At 38.9% G+C, this 20,688-nt stretch overlaps 1 protein-coding gene across 2 annotated transcripts in view; it reads right to left on the bottom strand.

Moving 5' to 3' along the window:
* The window catches only part of LOC127445420 (caskin-1-like), a 77,218-nt gene that overhangs the window by 12,897 nt on the left and 43,633 nt on the right, over positions 1–20,688 (bottom strand). Inside the window, exons 7-15 of one of the 2 annotated variants that reach the window (XM_051705478.1) lie at positions 8,338–8,446; positions 7,534–7,642; positions 7,322–7,416; positions 6,620–6,734; positions 3,184–3,285; positions 2,734–2,933; positions 2,544–2,625; positions 975–1,084; positions 174–284 (exon numbers count right to left, since the gene is read on the bottom strand). In XM_051705478.1, the coding sequence (XP_051561438.1) occupies positions 174–284; positions 975–1,084; positions 2,544–2,625; positions 2,734–2,933; positions 3,184–3,285; positions 6,620–6,734; positions 7,322–7,416; positions 7,534–7,642; positions 8,338–8,446 (1,033 nt within the window). Of the gene's footprint in view, positions 1–173; positions 285–974; positions 1,085–2,543; positions 2,626–2,733; positions 2,934–3,183; positions 3,286–4,313; positions 4,767–6,619; positions 6,735–7,321; positions 7,417–7,533; positions 7,643–8,337; positions 8,447–20,688 lie in introns of those variants that run through there. The other variant, XM_051705480.1, reaches the window with a different exon arrangement.

Below are 20,688 nucleotides of genomic sequence, written 5' to 3'. Positions count from 1 at the left end.
TATCTAATGCAATGACATTTAAACCTTTTAAACCAAATAGCATCTGCAAACAAATTATGCTAGACCTTTTCTCAGAACTAACTTCACTTTTCTTTATTTCACATGGACACTCAGCATGATTTTTGACAATGATGTTTCACAATGTTTACTTTTTTTGTATTTGTGTATGTTACCTCTGGTGTTATTCTGCTTATGGTTTGCGGGTCATAACCAGCAGTGAGAAAGTTTGTTGAGTAGAACTGCAGCTGAGCACTAGTGAGCCATTCAACAACAGCCTCTGTGGTCTACAACACACACCACACATACAGTATGACAGAGAAAGAGAGGAATACATATGTAATTCAGAACTTCCTTTGACATAGTCATGATTCCCTGTCCTGGTATGATATGAAAGTGTGTCAGTCAGTATACATTACAGCCACTGTGTGGCAGCAAATAACATTCTTGCTTAAAAATACACAAACTAAACATACTTCACTAACAGAAATGTACCATTACCATGTGTTTTGGACATATACTGTAGCAGTGGTTATGCCATGCTATAGATACTTTGGAGTACCATGTAAACACCATGATAACTTAATATAGTAATAATTTTTTTACCATGATATATATCAAAGTACCATGGTATAACCAGCTGATACTATGGTTACTATGGTTGCACCAGTGTTTTGTTGTTTTTTTCTCGACAAACACTAATAGACTATATATATACTATGTATTTTATACTATGTTTTATATGTATATATTTTTATTGCATGTTACATGTAAAATAAACTTATAAACATGCAATAAATCATAGGCTTTGTTTTTGTTTTACAATATTCATTCTCATTCTGAAAATAGACGTGCTGACCAACCTTAAGGCCATTCAAGCAACAAATATAGACACATGGACGCATTATGATTCGCATACACAAATCTGGGCCACCAGACACACACACACACACACACACACACACACACACACTTGCCTTGGTTTCAGCTGAAGCTTCATCTTTCCTCTGTAGCAAAGGATCCACAAAGGGCTTTTTCCTCTGCTGATGTGGGACAACAGATGCATTCTGAGTGTGCTGAGCAGAGCCTAAGGCAAAAAACAATAAAATTTCAAACTGAACAAAACTTTACTATTTTTACACATGAGGACTTATAGTGCAGGTATAAGCTATTAAAGTGGGTCATATCATAAGGAATAATTTTTTTCTTGATCTTTTGAGATAAAACAAACTGTATTTTTCAGAGCTCTAAAAACGAACCGCCTACATTTTCATGTAAACAACGCTCATTCCGTATTCACAAACTTGGCTCGCTCATTGATGGTGAAACAATGAAGATAAAGTAGGATATATTCTATTATTCCCAAACACCAGAAGAACTAACAGGAGTTAAAAGTGCAGAAAGTTAACTAAACTTGTGTGCTGTTCCTGGCTGTGCGGTGTAACACCAGCCAATCTGCATATATTTCTTATTCATTTCATGTGCAAAGAGGGATTTTCCACACAAGCACAAAACAGCCAATTGAATTAAACTGGTTTAGAGAAGGTGAAAAATTGTCATTTCAAATTCAACTGTGACTGTTTCGGTATGCCTAATCTCCTGAAAATTACTTGTGGCAACATTTTTGCGAAATTACACTACGAGCTTCGAGGTAAAATGTCCACTGTGTGGTGCTAAAAGTGAATAAAATGTTCTCCAATAAAGATGCAATTTTTAAGGTTACTGTTTCATCGAGTTTTAAATCAACAAAACCGACCTCCCTACCCTAAACCTAACTGATAGTGTCATAAAAAGCAAATGTAACACACAAAAAAATATTTTGATGCTTCTATGACACTTTCGACTCAGATGAGCTACTGCGCATTTTGATGGCATTCGAACAAGCCTGTATATGTAGTTGGTTATATAATGCAAACTTTAATGTATCACCTTACAAGAGATGCATTATAGTAAAAGTGTTTAGATGTCATAAGACAGCATTGTGTAAGGAGGAACAGGGCGAAAAGTACGTTTATGAACTGATAATATGCCGTTTTACTCATGATTTGTGTGAAAGTGAATAAATGTCATTGTTGTTGTAGCGCCTCTAGTGTTCATTTCACTAGGAAACTGTCACGATATGTACAACGAGCCATGTAAAAATAATGATATATTGTAATGTGATTCTATAAGACCAGGTTGGTTTTGGCTTTATTTACCTCAGGGAGGGAAAAAAATATAATATGAAATGACCCCTTTATAACATCTGGAGGCATAGCAACATTGACATATGAGACATACAAATGAGACATATGAGACAAACCAATTAATTTACCATTTTTGTAAAGCTATTTGGTTGTTTTCTAACATCAGTGTAAGAATAAGGGCTTTGATGCATCACAATGTGTGAAAATGTATATACTTTTAATTTCAAGCAACAAAAAGTAAATTTCACTGCAGAGACTGTCCTGGGAGGGTATAGCGCATGTTCAGTTAGAATAATGTTTTATTTAGTATCTTTTAAGAGTGAAAAATACCAATTAAATAACGGGTATATACTGAAGTACCTGAAATAGGATCTAAAGATTGTGATTGGTCCATAAGATGTTCTTTTGCTTTGGCTGATTGGGACAGCACCGTGGCCAACAGCTAAAAAACACATACAATCAATATGAGAAAATGTGAGAAAGACAGACAAAGGAAATAAGACAGAATTTATTTGTCCTTATGTATGAGTGTGAATGGTTTATGTCCCACCTTCACGCCCTCGGCCTGAGCGTGCAGTCCCGGTACATTGTGGCTATGTGTGTTAATCCCAGGTGAGTGTGTCGGGGTGGTCGGCACAGGCACAGGTGAGTTGGCGAGGTGAGCATTGGCATTACTGCTTTGAATGCTAGTAGAAGAACGTCCACTGTTTAAACTGCCTGTGCTGCCCATGCTGCCGACACTGCCCCCTGCTGATGAACAAAAAGAATAAAGAAATAAATAACATTGAATAGAAAAATAAGATCCTGTTGAGTCAGTTTGTGTGCATCATTTGATTAACTGATCAGATAAAAGGAAAAACCGAACTTACATAAGAGATTCAAAATACATTTTGAGTGGTTCCATAAGTGTACTTGGGTTGTTGACAAAAAACATGTTTTTTTTTGAAAATCAAGATTTTTAGTTCAAATGTTTGTCTTCTGAGATGTGTATGTACTGTACCTGCTAAAGGTTTCCTCAGCACCCAAATCTCTTCGTTAGCACCGCTCTGCTGGCCGCTGAAGGTCGGAGAATCAAGAGGGCTGGAAACAGATCCTCTTGAGCCTGAAAGATATCATATAGTACATGTGCACAAAAAAAGGGAGAAAAAAACAAATTACTTTGTAAACTCCTAATTGGCAACCATAGATGCACACCAAAGGGAGCAGGTAGCAAAGGAGTTATTTGGGGCAGTTCAAATGGACTGTAGCAAATTTGGCAGTCATCTGGGAGCCTTGCTGATGAAAACGTACTGTATGTTTGAAAATGTATGAAAGCCTATTATTATTACTATTATTGCATTGTGACATTTTCATGACAATTACTTTTCATAAAAAATATTGTAATATAATGTTTGTTACGTTCTTTTTAAATACAGTACAATATATCAAATATGCATTTTTGGTTATAAGAATTGGGGTGGGCTCTTAATCATCATGAAAATAATGTCATAATTTAATTAAATAGGCTTAATATTTTTAAAACATAATATAATTTCTTGTTTCTTTTGATTTTTCAAAGTGAACTATGAATTTTTCCCCGTTTTTACATCTTAAAGTAATAGTTCACCCAAAAATTAAAATTCAGTCATAATTTACTAATTCTCATGTTGCCATTCACATGTTCAAGTGAGAACTCGCAGTATATTTGTTTTTAGCGCTAAACAACGCAAATTCTCGCATAAACATGCGTGCCACTGTGAACAAGCTTCAACATTTTCACTGACAAACATTACTTAAATTCAAGTTTTTTCTCACCAAACCCACCGTATGCCTTGATAAGACGTAATATGACACACAAGTCGCATAGACTACTTTTAAGATACTTTTTGGGTCCTTTTTTAAGTGGAAATCAGGGAATCGCAACATTCACAACATTCTTTAAAATATCACTTTCTGTGTTCTCCAAAAGAAAGAAAGTCAAACAGGATTGGAAAAACATGAGGGTAAGTTATGAAAGAAATTTCATTTTTGGGTGAGCTATACCTTTAACTGTGGTCATGAAGTTAAAAAAGGCAATTATACATATGATATGATACGGTTATGATGGGTGAATATGTGTGTGATTCTGACTGTGTATATGTGTGTTTATACCTGTCTCTTTTTGAGGCTCCTCTGTGCGGGAGGAGGCTGGTTCATACCCAAATGTGCTGCAGGTGGGCATATTATAGCCAAATGAGGTGAAGAGGGGCTGATGGGAAAGGGGCTGGGTAGGAGGGGGAGGTGGGGTGAGGGGGAGAGAAAAAATGTGGGAGGAGTCACCGTTCACCATGACAACTGAACCAATTGCTGGCGGACGGATCTGTATCTTAAGATACTGTTGGGTTGAGGGACCTGGGCACAATAGAACGGCAACACCCAAAACACAAACAACAACAACAACAACGAAAAAAAAACAAAAAACAGGAAAGGAAACACAAAACAAAACATGTTCAAGCAAAAATATCTAACACTATCTTAGAGCTTTACTTTACAGAACGCTGTAAGTTAACATGCAGGGTGAAAATTAACATATGTACATTTGAATTTAGGACAACTAAATTAAAATTAAAAAGTTATCGTCATGCATGCTGTTTCACAAACATATACTTGCAATGCATTGCCAAAAACACCAAATGTATAACTAATCTATGTGCTATGCATGCAGACTATATATTCTTGCATGAAAAGGGAGATTAAGGGGTTGTGCAGTGTGTTGGAGTGTTATCTACACTACCGGTCAAAAGTTTTGAAACACTCATTCTTTATTATAATTTTTTTTTTTTTTTTTTTTTTTACATTTTCGAATAATAGTAAAATCATCAAAACTATGTAATAACATAAATGGAACTATGGGAATTATATTGTGACTAAATAAAATCCAAAATAAATCAAAACTGTGTTATATTTTAGCATCTTCAAAGTATTCACCCTTTACCTAGAATTTGCAGAAATGTACGCTTGACATTTTCTCAACCAACTTCTTGAGGTATCACCCTGGGATGCTTTTTAAACAGTATTGAAGGAGTTCCCATCTATGTTGGGCACTTATTGGCTGCTTTTCTTAAATTTCAAAAACGTTTTTTTTATTTTATTTTTTTTATAACATTTTAGTTTTATAATGAAATAAATTAATATGGTGGCACCATTATATTTTTGTCTACAACACTAATTAAAAACATTTAAGCATAAGCCTTCAGATCAAAAGATTTTTAAGATCAAAACTTTTGACCGGTAGTGTATGTATATAAAGAATCTATATATTATCCTTTTTTGCAATTAAAAAGTGACATCTGTGCTTCACCATTCTAGAGAAGCACCAGTCGCCACCGATTTGCATGTACTGTAGATGTGTGTGTAAGCAATTCTCACTAGAAGTGAGAATTCACTGATGTGAAAATAAAAAGTGCATGGAAACAAACGCACAGGTGGAAGGAGAGATGACCGAACAGTGACAGATAGATGCACCACTCTCATCCATTCTGTTTTTTGCTCTGTTCATCTTTCACTCCCTCTCTTTCTTCCCTTTAAGCTGACAGCTCTAACTAAAATCACTTGACTGGTGATAAAGGGCAGGACAGTTGGATATAGAGCGAATGAACAACCACCCATGCTTACACACACACACACACACACAGGAACTGAAGCGATTCGTGTAAAGAACCACGTAATATCATTTTGCAAAAATGTCATCACAATTTTTATGAGATCAGGCTGAAAAAATATAATAACTGAGTTATTTGACTATTTTGTCAACTTCACAACCAATCGAATTCCATTCAAATTCCAGCAACAACAAACAAGCCATAAAGTGGCCTTATTTTTAATGTTATGATTGACAATGTTGTGGAGTAACTAACTAAAAGAAGTGATGCTACTAAACTCATTGTTTCAGTAGTGTGCTAGTTAACAGTTCAGCTACTGGCAAAACAAAATAGCTTTTCCAGAAACACTTTCTCTCTCTCATGTGAAGCATTTAAGACATCCGATTCATTTTAGCGAATCGTTTTGGATGGTTCATAAGTCAGAACTCAGAAAACAGGAGTTTTGAAATGGGTTTGTAAAAGTCAAATTATATTTAACTTGACACATACAGTCGTCTTAAAAGGCGACACTCATAACATGAGACACTGAAAAACAGCTAGACGAGAATCAGTGGCCAAACAAGTCCATCTGATACACATGTAGATAGACCAACAATTTAAAATAGTGCATATGTATATCCTTCTGAGTATTTGGTTTATTTGTATCTGTACTAGAGCACACAAAATTACCAAAATGACTATTCCTAACACACATACAAACACTATGCATTACTGTAGATGGCTTTAAGATTGACCTTGAAATACAATGTGTTCAAATATACAGAAAATGGGTCACATGACACACTAGAAGGCTCTTGTGTTGATGCAATGGCACACCTGCCCTTTTGATGACTTCTACCATGTTAGACGGAAAATACCCCACACGGTCATTTCCTGTACGGTTGTCATGGATACAGCCCTTCCATCGGCCATCAGAATGCTGCTCCAAGACCTGAGGACCAAACAGAAATGTTGTAATTGTTCTGTGTAGTTTGTAATCCTGACAACAACAAAAAAAATACAAAAAAAAAATGTGTCAAACACAGACACTCAGCCTTAAAAAATGCTATTTTAAGGTTGTTTTTAAAAGCTTCTGGTGACAAGTTATGAAGTCTGTAATGTAACACGTGTCCTAACTAGGCACAACCTGACAGGACTTCAGTGTCAAGTAATTTTGCACCCTAGGAAATGCTGTGCAAAAATGGCAAGCTCTTTTTTAAAAAAATGGAAAGTTCCCATCTGATTGGCTGGCTTTCCTCAGATATTGCAAGACAGGGTTTATATGTTTCAATCAGTTCTCTGGGAAACAAAGTTGTGTTCAGGGCACCACCAACTAGGATGCCCACAACCCCCCCGCCCCCCCTCCCCGCCCTGACAGGGGTGCAAAGCTGGGGGGAGGGGGGTTTGGTTGCACCAATGAGGAGGCCGCTGCCACGCACAATATAAATCAAATTGAGCTTCAGAATTAAATTGAGCTTCTTCTTTCCACACATTGCTATGTTGTTGGAAATATTGTAACAGAAATATTTTTTTATTTACCATGATGATATCGCCTGCTTTAATGTTGAGGCTTGTAAGGTCATAATTGTTGCAATAATCCTTAAGAGCCCTCACTTGCATGGCAGCCGATGCATCTGTATGCAGACCAACACACAGAGAAACCAAAAAACAAAAGAGTTCAGGAAGCCTTTGACTGATGTGAATTTGAGTTAAAATTGTTGTGTTTTCAAATACTCTCTCTCCCATTGTACCTCTCAGCATCTGTTTTATTTCCTTGCTGGCTTGGGTCGTGGTGAACTGATTCACAATGTCCAGTGCTGTCTGACAGTATGTGTTCCTCACCCCTGCACTGATACCACTCTGAAGAGAGAAACCAAACATTTACTGTATATTAATATTTATTAATTTAGCAGATGCTTTTATCCAAAGTGACTTGTGAAGGATACAACATAAGCAATTCATATTAAGGAGACTGTAACACGAAAAGTGCTGCATTACACATTTTTCAGTTGCATTAGAAAAGTACTAGTTAAGACAGAGATTAGAGTGCAATGTTTTTTTTTATATATACTTGACTGGTACACAGATTAAACAATGTTTGGGTCACATTTAACCCCAAAATCAACAGAAAATACCACAAATTAAATGCATAAAGAAAACTAAGCTTATCTTAAAACCATTAGGATTTTTCTTTCCATTGTGACATTATTCTCATGACAATTAAGCAATAAAAAATACCATAATTACAGTAAAAAATTATTATTATTACTATTTAAATTATTTTTTTTTATAACACAGTAATTAATTTTATTTAAATGTTAAATTATTTTCTTGCATTACAGGGAGAAAATGTGCTTGATTGTCATTAAAATAATGTCACAATGCGAAACAATCGAAATAATCATATGAATATTTGTATTTTCTTTTAATCTTTGCGTGAAATATGCCCCGGACATGTTTTGTGAGATTTACAGTGTGTATTACACTGTATACCTGTCAACATAAGGCAGCTTCATACACACAAGTTCAGTTGATGGTAAAAACAAAATACTCACATCCAGCAGCAGTCGCACTGCCTCTGTTTTCCCACAGAGAGCAGCTTCATGCAGCGCTGTGCCCGATTTAGTCTGTCTGTTTATATCTATACCAGCCTGGATCAGCAACCTGAATACACACATAACAAATACTTTTTTTACAAACTCAAAGAAAACTTTATAAACATGGTAAAACACTATATTTCACAATCCTATACTGAATGAACAAAGTCTGAAGTATCAGTCTGAAAACATACAGTTAACAAGCAAGGTTCATGTCACAAAAGGTATACTAGTTTGAATGTAAACAGCTATTTATTTATTTATATATTGCAAAAGTTTTTATTCACAAAAACTGTCAAGAATGGCCATATTTAACCCCAAAATGAAAATAAATTATATGTTAGCTACAGTAAATGTAAGCATTTTCAATACCATAAGAGTTTTTACATTGAATCATATTTTTCATGACAGTTACTGCTCAAAAGCGATATCAATGGCATATATTGAGTAATCTTTAAATAGTGTACATAATATAAGTTCAAAATGAATGGGAAGTATTTCATTCAAATTCTTTAGGAGTATAAATGTAACAATAGAGTTTGGTAAATGGCAAAGCAACTACTTTAGCAATAATTAAACAAATTGTATACTTAGCAAAGTTAAAGGAATAGTTCACCCCAAACTGAAAATTCTGTTTATGTACTTTTTCAAGCTTGACATTTTTTGACTTGTATTAATTTTGCATTCAGTAGTTCGCAAGTTAATGTAATCCTGCTTAGAGGATAGCGTAAACATGTGTGGCATGCTGTCCTGGGCTAAGGGCCCCCCCCTCCCTTAGATTAGTTATTAGTAAATAGATAGGAGTAGAAAGGGGAGGTGGAGGGATGCCGGAAGACTCAACGCCATGTAGAGGTATGTGGCTGTTTATATACGCTTACTCCGGTGATGTGACTGGTCCGATTAAATGACCTTGCTCCTCCCGAACCTAGTTTATAAAACTCAATTTCAGTAGTTTGCAAATTAATGTAATCCTGCTTAGAAGATAGTGTACCGTAGGCGAAGGGCTCAAGGCTGGAGACTTGACCTGAGCTCGAATACCCCCCAAAAGGTGCCAGCTAAACGGGACAGCAAGCTGTTGTCTACAGATCCTTGTGTTTGAGATGAGATGAAATATGTGAAGTCTCTTGTGCCCCCCAAAAGAATGTAAAAAACAACCCAAATTGACCTTAATTCTCCCACGGTGAGAGCCCCTTAAGAGAAGCACTGGGGGAGTCAGACCCGCCCAAGCGGAGGCGTGAATCCTAGCCGCTAGGGCAGGTCACCCCGAGTATAGGAGTGGATCTTAGGTGCTTGGGACATCCTCAGCCTCACCTCCTGGCAATGGGGGGCCCTCACGGCATTCGAATGGGGAAGTCCTCGCTGCGCTTCGAACGGGGGAACCCACAAAACAAATAAACGTGAGTTAGCTTGCACGGCATTCGAGCGGGAGAACCCCCACAGCAGTTCAAATGGGAGAGCCTTGAGTACTTTAGGCAGGCCCGTCCTGCGTTGTGGTACAGGGGGCTTCCAAACTGGCCGGGGTGGACCCCTGCTGCATCAGAATGGTGGGGCTGGCGGTCTGACAAGGGTAAGGCATGTGTCCCCCTGACCCTCATCATGAATTAATTGTGGTTAGCTAATGAGGGCTTGTTGAGCATGTTCGAATGGAATTGATTGATGCGGAGAAGCAGGCTTATGATGAACTGTTTAGGGAAGACCTGAAACAGCCCGATTGTTGTCAGTTGCTAGGTGGGTGATGGTTAATTTGGTAAGGGTGGCATAATATGGGTTACAGAGCCATGGAGGCTGAGACGCATGGTCTGAAAGACGTGCCGCGGTTGTGGCACGTGAACGGTTGCGGCGCATGGACGGCACGTTTGCGCTGTTTGCCGTGTAGTGAGAGTTTGTTGTATGGCCCTAAAGATGCCACGGTTGTGGCGTTTGAACAGTGTATTTGCACTGTTTGCAGTGCAGTGGGAGGTTTGGTCGCACAGCCTGAAAGAAATTGCAGTTGCGGTGCTTGGACAGCACATTTGTGCTGCTTAGGGATGTGTTGAGCCAATAGGAAACATGGTAACGTGGTAAACGTAGTGTCTGCGGACACCTAAACATAATAGTTTACTAGGTTAAATGTCGGGAACATATGTGAAATGATGTCAGGAAACATGCTTGCGTGTGTATACGAACGACATCATTTAAAGTTGATTTGTCGTGAAATTAGAAGGCACCTGAAACTGAGTGCCCAGGTGAATACCGTTGTCTGATGTTTATTAACTTAAGCATCTGGAGACTGGAGCTTTGTAGTCTGTTTTCCAACGTAATGCGAGTCATTTCATAACACTATATTATTGGCACAGGGTGACTCGTCTTGTTTTGATGAGGTCATATGAAATCGTAGGATTTGTGCTTGGGAGTTGGATTTAATAGATACTATAAGAGTACCGTTCTTGGTACAGTAATTAAAATCTAGGTTGAAATGAGATTCACCCAAGTAGTCCTTTTGCAGATACTTTTATCCAAAACAGCTTGCAATTACAGTTACACTTATTGCATCGACAATCCCCTTGAAGCACCCCATGGTTAAATGTCACACTCAAGAGTACAGTGGGTGATAGTTCCAGGATCGATCCATGTGGGATTTGACCCTAAAACCTTTTGGTTACCAGCCCAAAGCTTTAGCTTTAAGTCCAGGTGAATTGATATCAATGTGGGGCATTTGAGAAGGTGTCCTTCACAACCGTCCACCCAAAAACACACATTCATACTCACTAAGTAAGTGTGATGAAATCACTAATTAACACAGTGGTTCTCAAAGTGTGGGGTGTGCCCCGTAGGGTGGGTGCGGAGGTATTGCAAGGGGGGCGCGGAAGACTGAGCTGTCCTCAAATCTCGTTCACTTTCACACATTCAACAAAAACAGTGAGAACCATTGTGTGCAATTTCTTTTCCTGTGCCTTTTCTCCTGACTTGTTTAAACTTTCGCCTGGCACCGCAGCGCATCCTGCGTGCACAGCTCTTAACAGCCCAAAGCGTTGATGTCAGGTGCGCTCATGTTAACAAGGTCATTCTTGCATGCACTCTAGTATCAAATGAGTGACGAGGTGAATTAACACTTAAAATTCGGTCTGTTCCTCACACAACACTATCATATGTCTTCAGGAGAATTGAAATCTAAGGCAAGAGTGTTATGGATTACTTTAATGGTGCTTTTATGTGTGATTTCAGAGCTTGGACAGCTACAAACACAATCCTCTCATCCCTCAATCTTGTGTTTCACAGATGAAAAATGTAATACTGATTTTGAACGACGAGGGTGAGTAAATGATGGTGGAAAGGTCCGTTTTTATTAAAGTTTATCAGTATCATTAATCAGGTGCAAATTATTGTCCAGAGGTCCTGAACGCTACCGAATCAGCACATAGACGGCGCTGATTCAAAGGGTAGAAATGAGAGCAGTGAGTTCGAATGTGTACATGTGAATCTAATGAAAGGAGCCTCCAGGGACTGATCAGATTGCCCACATAGTGCCTTTCGGTTTCCATGGGACCATTTCTCCCATCATGCCTGATCCCTGTGCTCCAGACCTGTCTCATCACATCAGTCATGCGACGGAGACAGTTTTATGTCAGTGAGCTAAATGCTGTTTCAGGATTTTGTGCTGTCAATGTCTGCCTACTTGTAAAGAATTTATCGCAGCTAAATGAAAGCAATAATAAAACTAGTAAAATGCCTTGTAAACAACTTTATTACATTCTAACATAACCTCTTTGCTAGAGCTAGATCATTTCAAATTCTCTATTCCTCAAAAATATTTTATTTAGCAAGTCAAGTGATTTAAAATTGTAAATGGATGAATCTCACAAAACCTGTCAATATATCACCCCAAAATAGAAAGGGGAAAAAGAGAAACTGGTCTCTGTTTTCGTGAGTGCGCATGGTGCAGCGCTACGCGCAACGTCTTATCCGATTTTCATGAGCGCGATAATTCTAAGTGCAATTTTCATGCCAGCGCAAAGCGCAAGAAGGCATGAGTGGGAGTGTTTGCGCTATTGTGTGTATACGTGCAAACTGTGAGTGTATTGTGTGATAAAGAAGTGGCGCAAAAGCGCAATTTCATATTTTCCTGAGAAATAGGTCATGGTGATCAATGATAAGACGTTTGAAAACCACATCTTATCTCAGCGCAAAGTTTAAACTCAGTTCCTACATTTGCAGTTTGGAGATTCCACCAGTAGGTGGTAATAAAGTTTATATCCAAACTTTTAAAATACAGTGGAACATCAAATTATGTCCCTGATGATCAAAGTTGTATAGCTGTGAAGCTTATGAAACTAAAATGTATTAGATTTAAGTTAAACTATCTATAGGTCATGGTTTATTTTCAATTATTATTATTATGTTATTATTATTATTGTATTGGTATTTCTCCACCTGTTGCTGTAGAGTGATTTTTTTAAGTCACTGCAAAAGGTGCCGGTGAAAGAAGTTGGAGAGGATAAAATGTTTGGATTTGGTATATGATTTTTTTGTGTTTCAATAAATGAATTTAATAAATTGACCGGTAAAAGTGAAATGCGTGCTGATACAATCACTATTAATACTAGCCATGATTTGTGTGTCTGTAGATGAAAATTATTAATAATACTTACATTCCCTAGAATTTAACTGAGCTCCTGAAATCCTGAAAGAATAACATTTTCTACGCACATAAAAGGAGCGTGTCCATGTTTTTATTCTTCTAATTAATTGTATAGAGTCCGTTTCCTCTACCAACTTCTTATAAATGTTCTTTATTTATATCGCTGGTGATTGACAGGGAATGGACTCTACAATAGGATGCAATAGGACTTTTAACCGGAGAAAGACCTCTGAATTAAATTGCACTTGACCCAGCCCATCAGCGTGTTGCGCTGGCAAGTTCGCCATACCCACATTTGCCTAGACTTAGCACATGTTTGCACGAAAATACCAAAACTTCATGGCCATGCTCATTGACTTTATGCTTATGACTTATGACATAGTGCTGAGCTTAGCGCTAGTGCTCTTAAAATAGGGTCAATGAAGAATTTTTTATATTGCTAAGATTTTCATGCATTGTGACATTATTTTTCTTTTTATGACCATTATTTTCATTGCTGTAATGAGAAAAAATAATGTTAGCTTATTTAAATGAAGTATTAAAATTATTATAATAATTAAGTACATTATGACAGTATTTGTTTTACTGCCTTTAATTTATGGTGATTTTAATACAAATTATTATATTGTAATAATCTAATGAGATGCATCAATGAGAATAATTACAATTACATTTTTTTTTTTAAAGTAATCCATCTGAGGGGGCCTGGGTAGCTCAGTGAGTATTGACGCTGACTACCACCCCTGGAGTCGCGAGCTCGAATCCAGGGCATGCTGAGTGACTCGTCTCCTAACCAACTAAATTGGCCCAGTTGCTAGGCAGGGTAGAGTCACATTGGGTAACCTCCTCGTGGTCACAATTAGGGGCTCATGCTCTCAGTGGGGCATGTGGTAAGTTGTGCGTGGATCGCGGAGAGTAGCATGAGCCTCCACATGCTGGGAGTCTCCAAGGTGTCATGCACAATGAGCCAAGTGTTAAGGTGCACGGACTGATGGTCTCAGAAGCAGAGGCAACTGAGACTTGTCCTCTGCCACCCAGATTGAGGTGGGGGTGGGGGGCTAGTAATGCAAAATTACAATGCAACAAAAACTTAATGGAACAAAAATTAACTTAACAGATAGTCTGAGATTGTTAATCAAGTCAAAGCTGTTACTATCTGAAGTCCAAGCAGTTGAGTAAAGATGGGCTGATTTTAAACTAAATGATGGTGCATCTGGTCACTAAAGACTTTCCTGTTATGTTTTACACCAAGCTGTAAGCAGAGGTGGGTAGTAACGTGATACATTTACTCCATTACATTTACTTGAGTAACTTTTTGGGAAAAATGTTACTTTTAGAGTAGGTTTAAAAGTGGGTACTTTTTACTCTCACACAAGTAAATTTATAATGAAAAAAATGTACTTTTACTTCGTTACAATGGGCAGCGTTCCTGTCGTTACATTACTGGGTTTAGTTTATTGAGAGATTATTGAATGGGACTATTGCGACAGCGGAAGTTCACACAGCTGCGAGTGCTGTCACTCAAACCAAGTCCATCACTGCTGCAGCATTATGCTCTTCAAAAAATGTTAAAAACTTTCTTCGCCCTGCACAGTGAAAAAATAATAGTTTCGTCATGCGATGCCTTCATTTAACACCAAGACAACGGATGAGTCACATGACGCCATGCAAGGATCGGACATGTGAATGGCGAGCTCTGCGCACTTTGTTAGTTTTAACACTTTTAATGATATAAACCAGTGAGATTCGATACACTCATAATATGTCAAAGAATTCAAAATCCTCAGGCTCTGGAGACATTAAAAACACTTATGTGCTCAAGCTGACACCCCCGAGAGGGTGACAGGCCCCGATCAATTCTGGCCAAATTTCTGAGATCATACAATAAAGAACTAACCCTAACCTAATCTTTTAGGCGAGGAGTAAAGGAAGGCTTTCTTGGAAGAACCACAGCATTTTCTTTTTCCCAGACTTTGTGAATTCGACAAGAGAGAAACGTGATCGATTCAAGGAATGCAAGAAACATTTACATCAATGGAAGGTTGCTGTTGCACTGATATTACTGGCCAAATTGAGAATAGATGCTAAGGATGGCCGTAAAACATTCACATGCCCACAGCAAGCGATGTCCTTCATAAAGTCAATGGAGTAAGTTGGTACTCACATTGTAGCCAAGTGGAACGGCTCACTGAATATTCACTTGACTCTTTGAGGAAACTGAGCGTTTTTTTTTTTTTTTTTTTTTTGCTGGTTCCGCCTAACGGCTGGAGTTTTGTTGCACTCAAGTTGCAGCCGAATGGACCAACTCACTGAACATTCGCTTGACTGTTTGGGGAATCGGCGCACTCTTCTTGTGCTGGTTACGCCTAGTGGCTGGAGTTTATTTTGTAGAGAAACACACCTTCAGGCAGCTTTATGGATGAATCTACACGCTCTTTGTGTTTTTCCGCCTATTGGCTGGAGTTTGTTTTATAGATTATCTTTTGCTGTGTAATTCTTTCTCACAAAATGTGTATAGAAACACCAGACTTGAGTAATCTGACTGCAAATTTGTCACGGGGGTTCTCGTAGGCATGCATAGACTGTTTGAGTTTGAAGGGATGGATGCCAGTTGGCGCTGTCATGCACGGGGTTAATGTGCATGTTTTTCTTTTTTCTGTTTGTTTTGTTTTGTTTTGGGGGATGTTCGGGGTTTGATGGATGCACTAATGTTGAAATGTGGTCTTTATGGTCTTGTTTTTGACACACAATCAATTTTTTCTTATATGTCAAAATGTCAAATGTTAATACGAGTGGATTGTCTCTCTCCACATGGAATGTGAATAGGTTGGGGCACCCCATTAAAAGATGGAAGGTTATTTCTCTTTTTAAGCTTAAGAAATATGATATAGTGCTTCTTCAAGTAACGCATCTTTCTCCGCAGGAAGCTGAAAAATTTGGGAGGATATGGGGTGGGCATGGTTTCTTTAGTGCTGGCTCGAGTAAGAGCTGGGGAGTTATTATGCTGATAAGTAAACATCTACAATTCAAATGCCTCAAACAGATTAAAGATAAATTAGGGAGAGGCATTATTGTTATAGCTGAAATTCAGGGGCAAAGTCTTATTTTGGCTAATATGTATGCACCTAATGTTGATGATCAGGGCTTTTTTATAGATCTTGAAGGGATGCTGCATGCCGCTGGCACCCCTCATGATATAATATTGGGAGGAGACTTTTTGTTTTTCCTCCCCTTTTCTCCCCAATTTGGAATGCCCAATTCCCAATGTGCTTTAAGTCCAAGTGGTGGCGCAGTGACGCGCCTCAATCCAGGTGGCTGAGGATGAATCTCAGTTGCCTCCGCATCTGAGACCGTCAATCCACACATCTTATGACGTAGCTTGTTGAGCGCATTACCGCAGAGACGTAATGCATGTGGAGGCCCACACAATTCACTGCAGCATCCACGCACAACTCACCATGCGCCCCACCGAGAGCGAGAACCACACATTATAGAGACCACGAGGAGGTTACCCCATGTGACGCTACCCTCCCTAGCAACCGGGACAATTTGGTTGCTTAGGAGACCTGGCTGGAGTCACTTGGCATGCCCTGGATTTGAACTTGTGACTCCAGGGGTGGTAGTCAGCGTCAATACTTGCTGAGCTACCCAGGACCCTGGGAGGAGACTTTAATCTTTTGATGGATTCAGTCCTTGATCACAGTGAAGCAAAAGTGTGCAAGCCCCCTAGAGCAACATTGACGATTCACAGGATGTGTAAAAATCTTGGTCTTACAGATATTTGGAGACTTTTGAACCCATCTGGGAGGGACTATAAATTGTTTTTAACAGTCCATAAGATTTACTCCAGAATAGAGTTTTTTTTTTATATCTAAGTCCCTCATTCCATCTGATGTTGATCGCTCAATTGGAAACATTTTAGTCTCAGATCACGTCTTGGTGTGTTTAGAGGTGTTGCCATATATGAAAAAAAGGAAATCATATACACGTAGATGGTGCTTTAATGTATCCCTTTTGCTAAATCCTGAATTCCAACAAATGCTAAAGGCTGAAATCAGTGTCTATATGGAGACCAACTGGTCCTTAGTATACTCTGTGAGCGTGGCTTGGGAGGCACTTAAGGTGGTTCTTAGGGGCCGGATCATAGAGTATACCGCATTCACTAAAAAATCCAAAGCACAAGAACTCGTGGAATTTCAGCAGAGCTGAAACACCAAATGTCGTCTAATGGCCTCAGCAAATTGACACAATTGAAATACAGGTGGAGTTTTGACAATCACACTTTGAGTTGGGGGACAAAGCAGGGAAGCTTCTGGCTAGATGTATAAAACAGAGAGAGTCTTTTTCTACCAATCCCTCTGTGAAATCTGCTGGTGGTGAAATATTTACCTCGGCCACTGATATTAATAATGCTTTTAAAGAATTCCATCTTGATCTTTATGGTTCCACATATTTGTCTACTGTAGAGGATATTAGAAACTTTGTGGAACCATTAGAACTTTCTAAACTGTCGGCTGAGCAAAACAATTCTCTTGATTCTCAGATAACCTTGGAGGAGCTTGGCGAGGTAATTAAGTGAATTATAGGCAAGGCTTCGGGGCCAGACGTCTTTGCCGCTGTATTATTTAGATCTTATGCTACAGAACTGGCTCCACTTTTGCTAGAAGTTTATACGGAATCATTAAAGAATGGAAAGCTTCCGCCAACCATGACACAAGCCCGGATCAGTCTGATACTTAAAAAGGACAAAGATCCAAGCAAGTGTAAGAGTTACCATCCAATTTCCCTGATCCAGCTAGAGGTTAAAATATTGTCAAAAATATTGGCTAACTGATTGAGTACATTTATGACACCTCTTATTCATATAGATCAGGTGGGGTTTATTCGGGGCCGTAATTCTTCTGGTAACATTAGGCGTTTCATTAATATCATGTGGGCAGTGGTGAACAATCAGACTCTGGTCGCTGCCATCTCGCTTGACGCCGAAAAAGCATTTGATATGGCAGAATGGGATTATCTTTTTATACAGATCCGGGAATACTTTTATTGGGTGGATTAAGTTACTTTATAGACACCCGATAGCGGTAGTACAAACAAATGGATTAATTTCAAATTATTTTGCTCTGGATAGTGGCATCCGGCAGGGTTTCCCCATTATTGTTCTGTCTTGCCCTGGAACCATTAGCAGCTGCGATAAGAAAGGAGAATGATTTTCCAGGGGTCATGGCGGGAGGTGTGGCACATAACCTTTTGCTTTACGCAGATGATATTTTATTATTCATCTCCGACCCTACTAGATCTATGCCTTGCCTCCACAGAATTATTAACTCCTTTTCTAAGTTCTCAGGATATGGAGTTAACTGGTCTAAATCTGAAGCTTTGACTCTGACAGCGTACTGCCGGGTAACGGCTTTTCAGCCGGGCGCCTTCCTGTGGCCCAAACAGGGCATTAAGTATTTGGGTATTTTATTCCCAGCAAATTTGTGTTAATTAGTTAATTTTGACCCTTTAATAAAAAAGGTTTTCGAGTGATGTGGGCAGGTGGGCTTCATTACATTTATCTATGATCGGGAAGGTTAATGTTATTAAAATGAATATTTTGTATTACAAAATTCATGCTACAAGCTCTCCCTATAGATGTCCCCCTCTCTTATTTCAAGCTATTTGATAGCATAGAGAAGTCCTTCATTTGGAATGGTAAATGTCCCAGATTACTTTTCAGAAAATTGCACAGGCTGATTGACAAAGGTGGGTTAGGCCAACCCAAGAATTTGTTTTATTATTATGCATTCGGTTTCAGACATTTGGCTCATTGGTCACTTCCACCTGATAGAGCCCCTCCATGTTTTTGTATTGAACAGGAAGTTCTTGCCCCTATTTCGCCATTGCGAAGTCTTTCTATCAAACTAATCAGAGAAGTTAAGTTACACCCCATTATCTCGCATTTGCACGTGGTATGGACAAAAGTGTCCAGAGTGTTAAATTCTGACATTTATTTAAATGTTACTTCGAGCATATGGCTGAACCCAAAGTTATGTATTAATAAGTCCTCTTTCTGCTGGACAGAGTGGATTGTTAGGGAGGTTTATACGCTTGTTGGCCTATATGAGAGTGGAGTGTTGAGATCCTTTGGAAAAATGGTTAAACATTTTGGGATTTCCAGGTCTCAATTCTTTTGGTATTTACAACTGCGCCACCTGCTTTGTACTATTTTTGGGACTAGCATACACCCCCCTAAAGTGGCAGATCCTCTGCAGGTGGTGATTACTGCTTTTGGAAAAGGCCATGAGGCATCAGTGTATTACTCCCTGCTAATTCAGAGTCTGGGGGATGAAGCTTCAACTTCTCTCAAGAAATTATGGGAGAAAGATTTAAACTTGGTACTAGATGAGGGAGTGTGGGCTAGGATTCTAAAAAACATCAAGTCTACATCTAAAGATGCAAGTGTGTGCCTTATGTAATTTAAGATTTTACATCGATTCTATTGGACCCCCTCTAGACTGTATAGGCTGGGTCTTAAATACACACCCACCTGCTGGTGATGCCAATCAGAAGATGTGGACACAAACCATGTTTTTTGGTGGTGTGTTAAGATCCAAGAATTTTGGTTGAGGGTTCAGAGTTTTATGTGTGACGTATTGGGTACACAAATTAAATTTTGCACCAGACACTGTATTTTAGGTGATGGGGTGGTCATTGATGTAGGGGATAAATGCATGAAGAATTGGGTCCTGGCCAGTGTTATGATAGGCAGACAGGTCATCCTTAGGGTATGGAAGTAGGCTGGAGTGCCCTCGTTTCTTGAGTGGTACGCGGAGATGGGCAGGGTAGCGGCATTTGAGGAGTTGTCATATAGAAGGCTACGCAACATAGATTTGTTCATCAAGAAATGGGGCAGCTATTTAGCCTTTGTAGAAGGCTCTTGGGGAGGGGCAGCAGAGGAAGACTTGTTTTAAATGTGTGTGTTGCAACCTTTTTGTTTTTGAATGAATACTTTTTATGTTTTTTTATGTTTCTAAATATGTTCTGCTGTTTTATTGTCTGTTTGTGTGTAATTGTCAATTGGCATTTGACCACTGGGGTGCCTGTTTGTGTCGGGTGGGGGGTTAATGTTCAGGGGGAAGGGTTGTAAATGTATATAATTTGATTCTGTTATGTTTTTTTTTATTTGTTATATGGAATCAATACAATTTTTAATAACAAAAAACACCAAGACAAGCGTATATTTCAAGATTAAAACTGAAGCTCCAACTTAAGGCAGCACGTTGAGATAAGTTGTAGCTTTAATTATAACGCAGGCTTTTCTGTGACATGGTGATGGTCATTTTCAGGGTGATTCTGTAAATATGGGCTCTTGTGACATCAGTTTTAAAGTGTACATTTTTAAATCAGCGCAGCAATATATCAGTGTGCTTTCTCCCGCATGTCATGAGCAGTATTTCCACATTTTCCCTGTGCCCTCGCGGGGGTACTGGAAACTATCGCAGCTACTTTGGGCTGATTAAGGCGGGGAAAATTCCTTAACAGGTGGATTAAACTGCCTACTGTATAAATACATGTAAACATCCAAGTTACAGACAGCATTTCTGCACATGCACAGCGAGGCGTGTGTGTGAGAGATGTGTGGGCGTGAGGCGCGTGTGTGAGAGATGTGCGGGCACGAGGTGATCGTTTGGTGAAGAGAGTGTTCC

This window comes from Myxocyprinus asiaticus, chromosome 8 (assembly GCF_019703515.2).
Source record: "Myxocyprinus asiaticus isolate MX2 ecotype Aquarium Trade chromosome 8, UBuf_Myxa_2, whole genome shotgun sequence".
Lineage (NCBI taxonomy): Eukaryota > Metazoa > Chordata > Actinopteri > Cypriniformes > Catostomidae > Myxocyprinus > Myxocyprinus asiaticus.
Note: the sequence above shows the minus strand (reverse complement) of the source record. Positions and strands in the feature narration are given on the sequence as shown.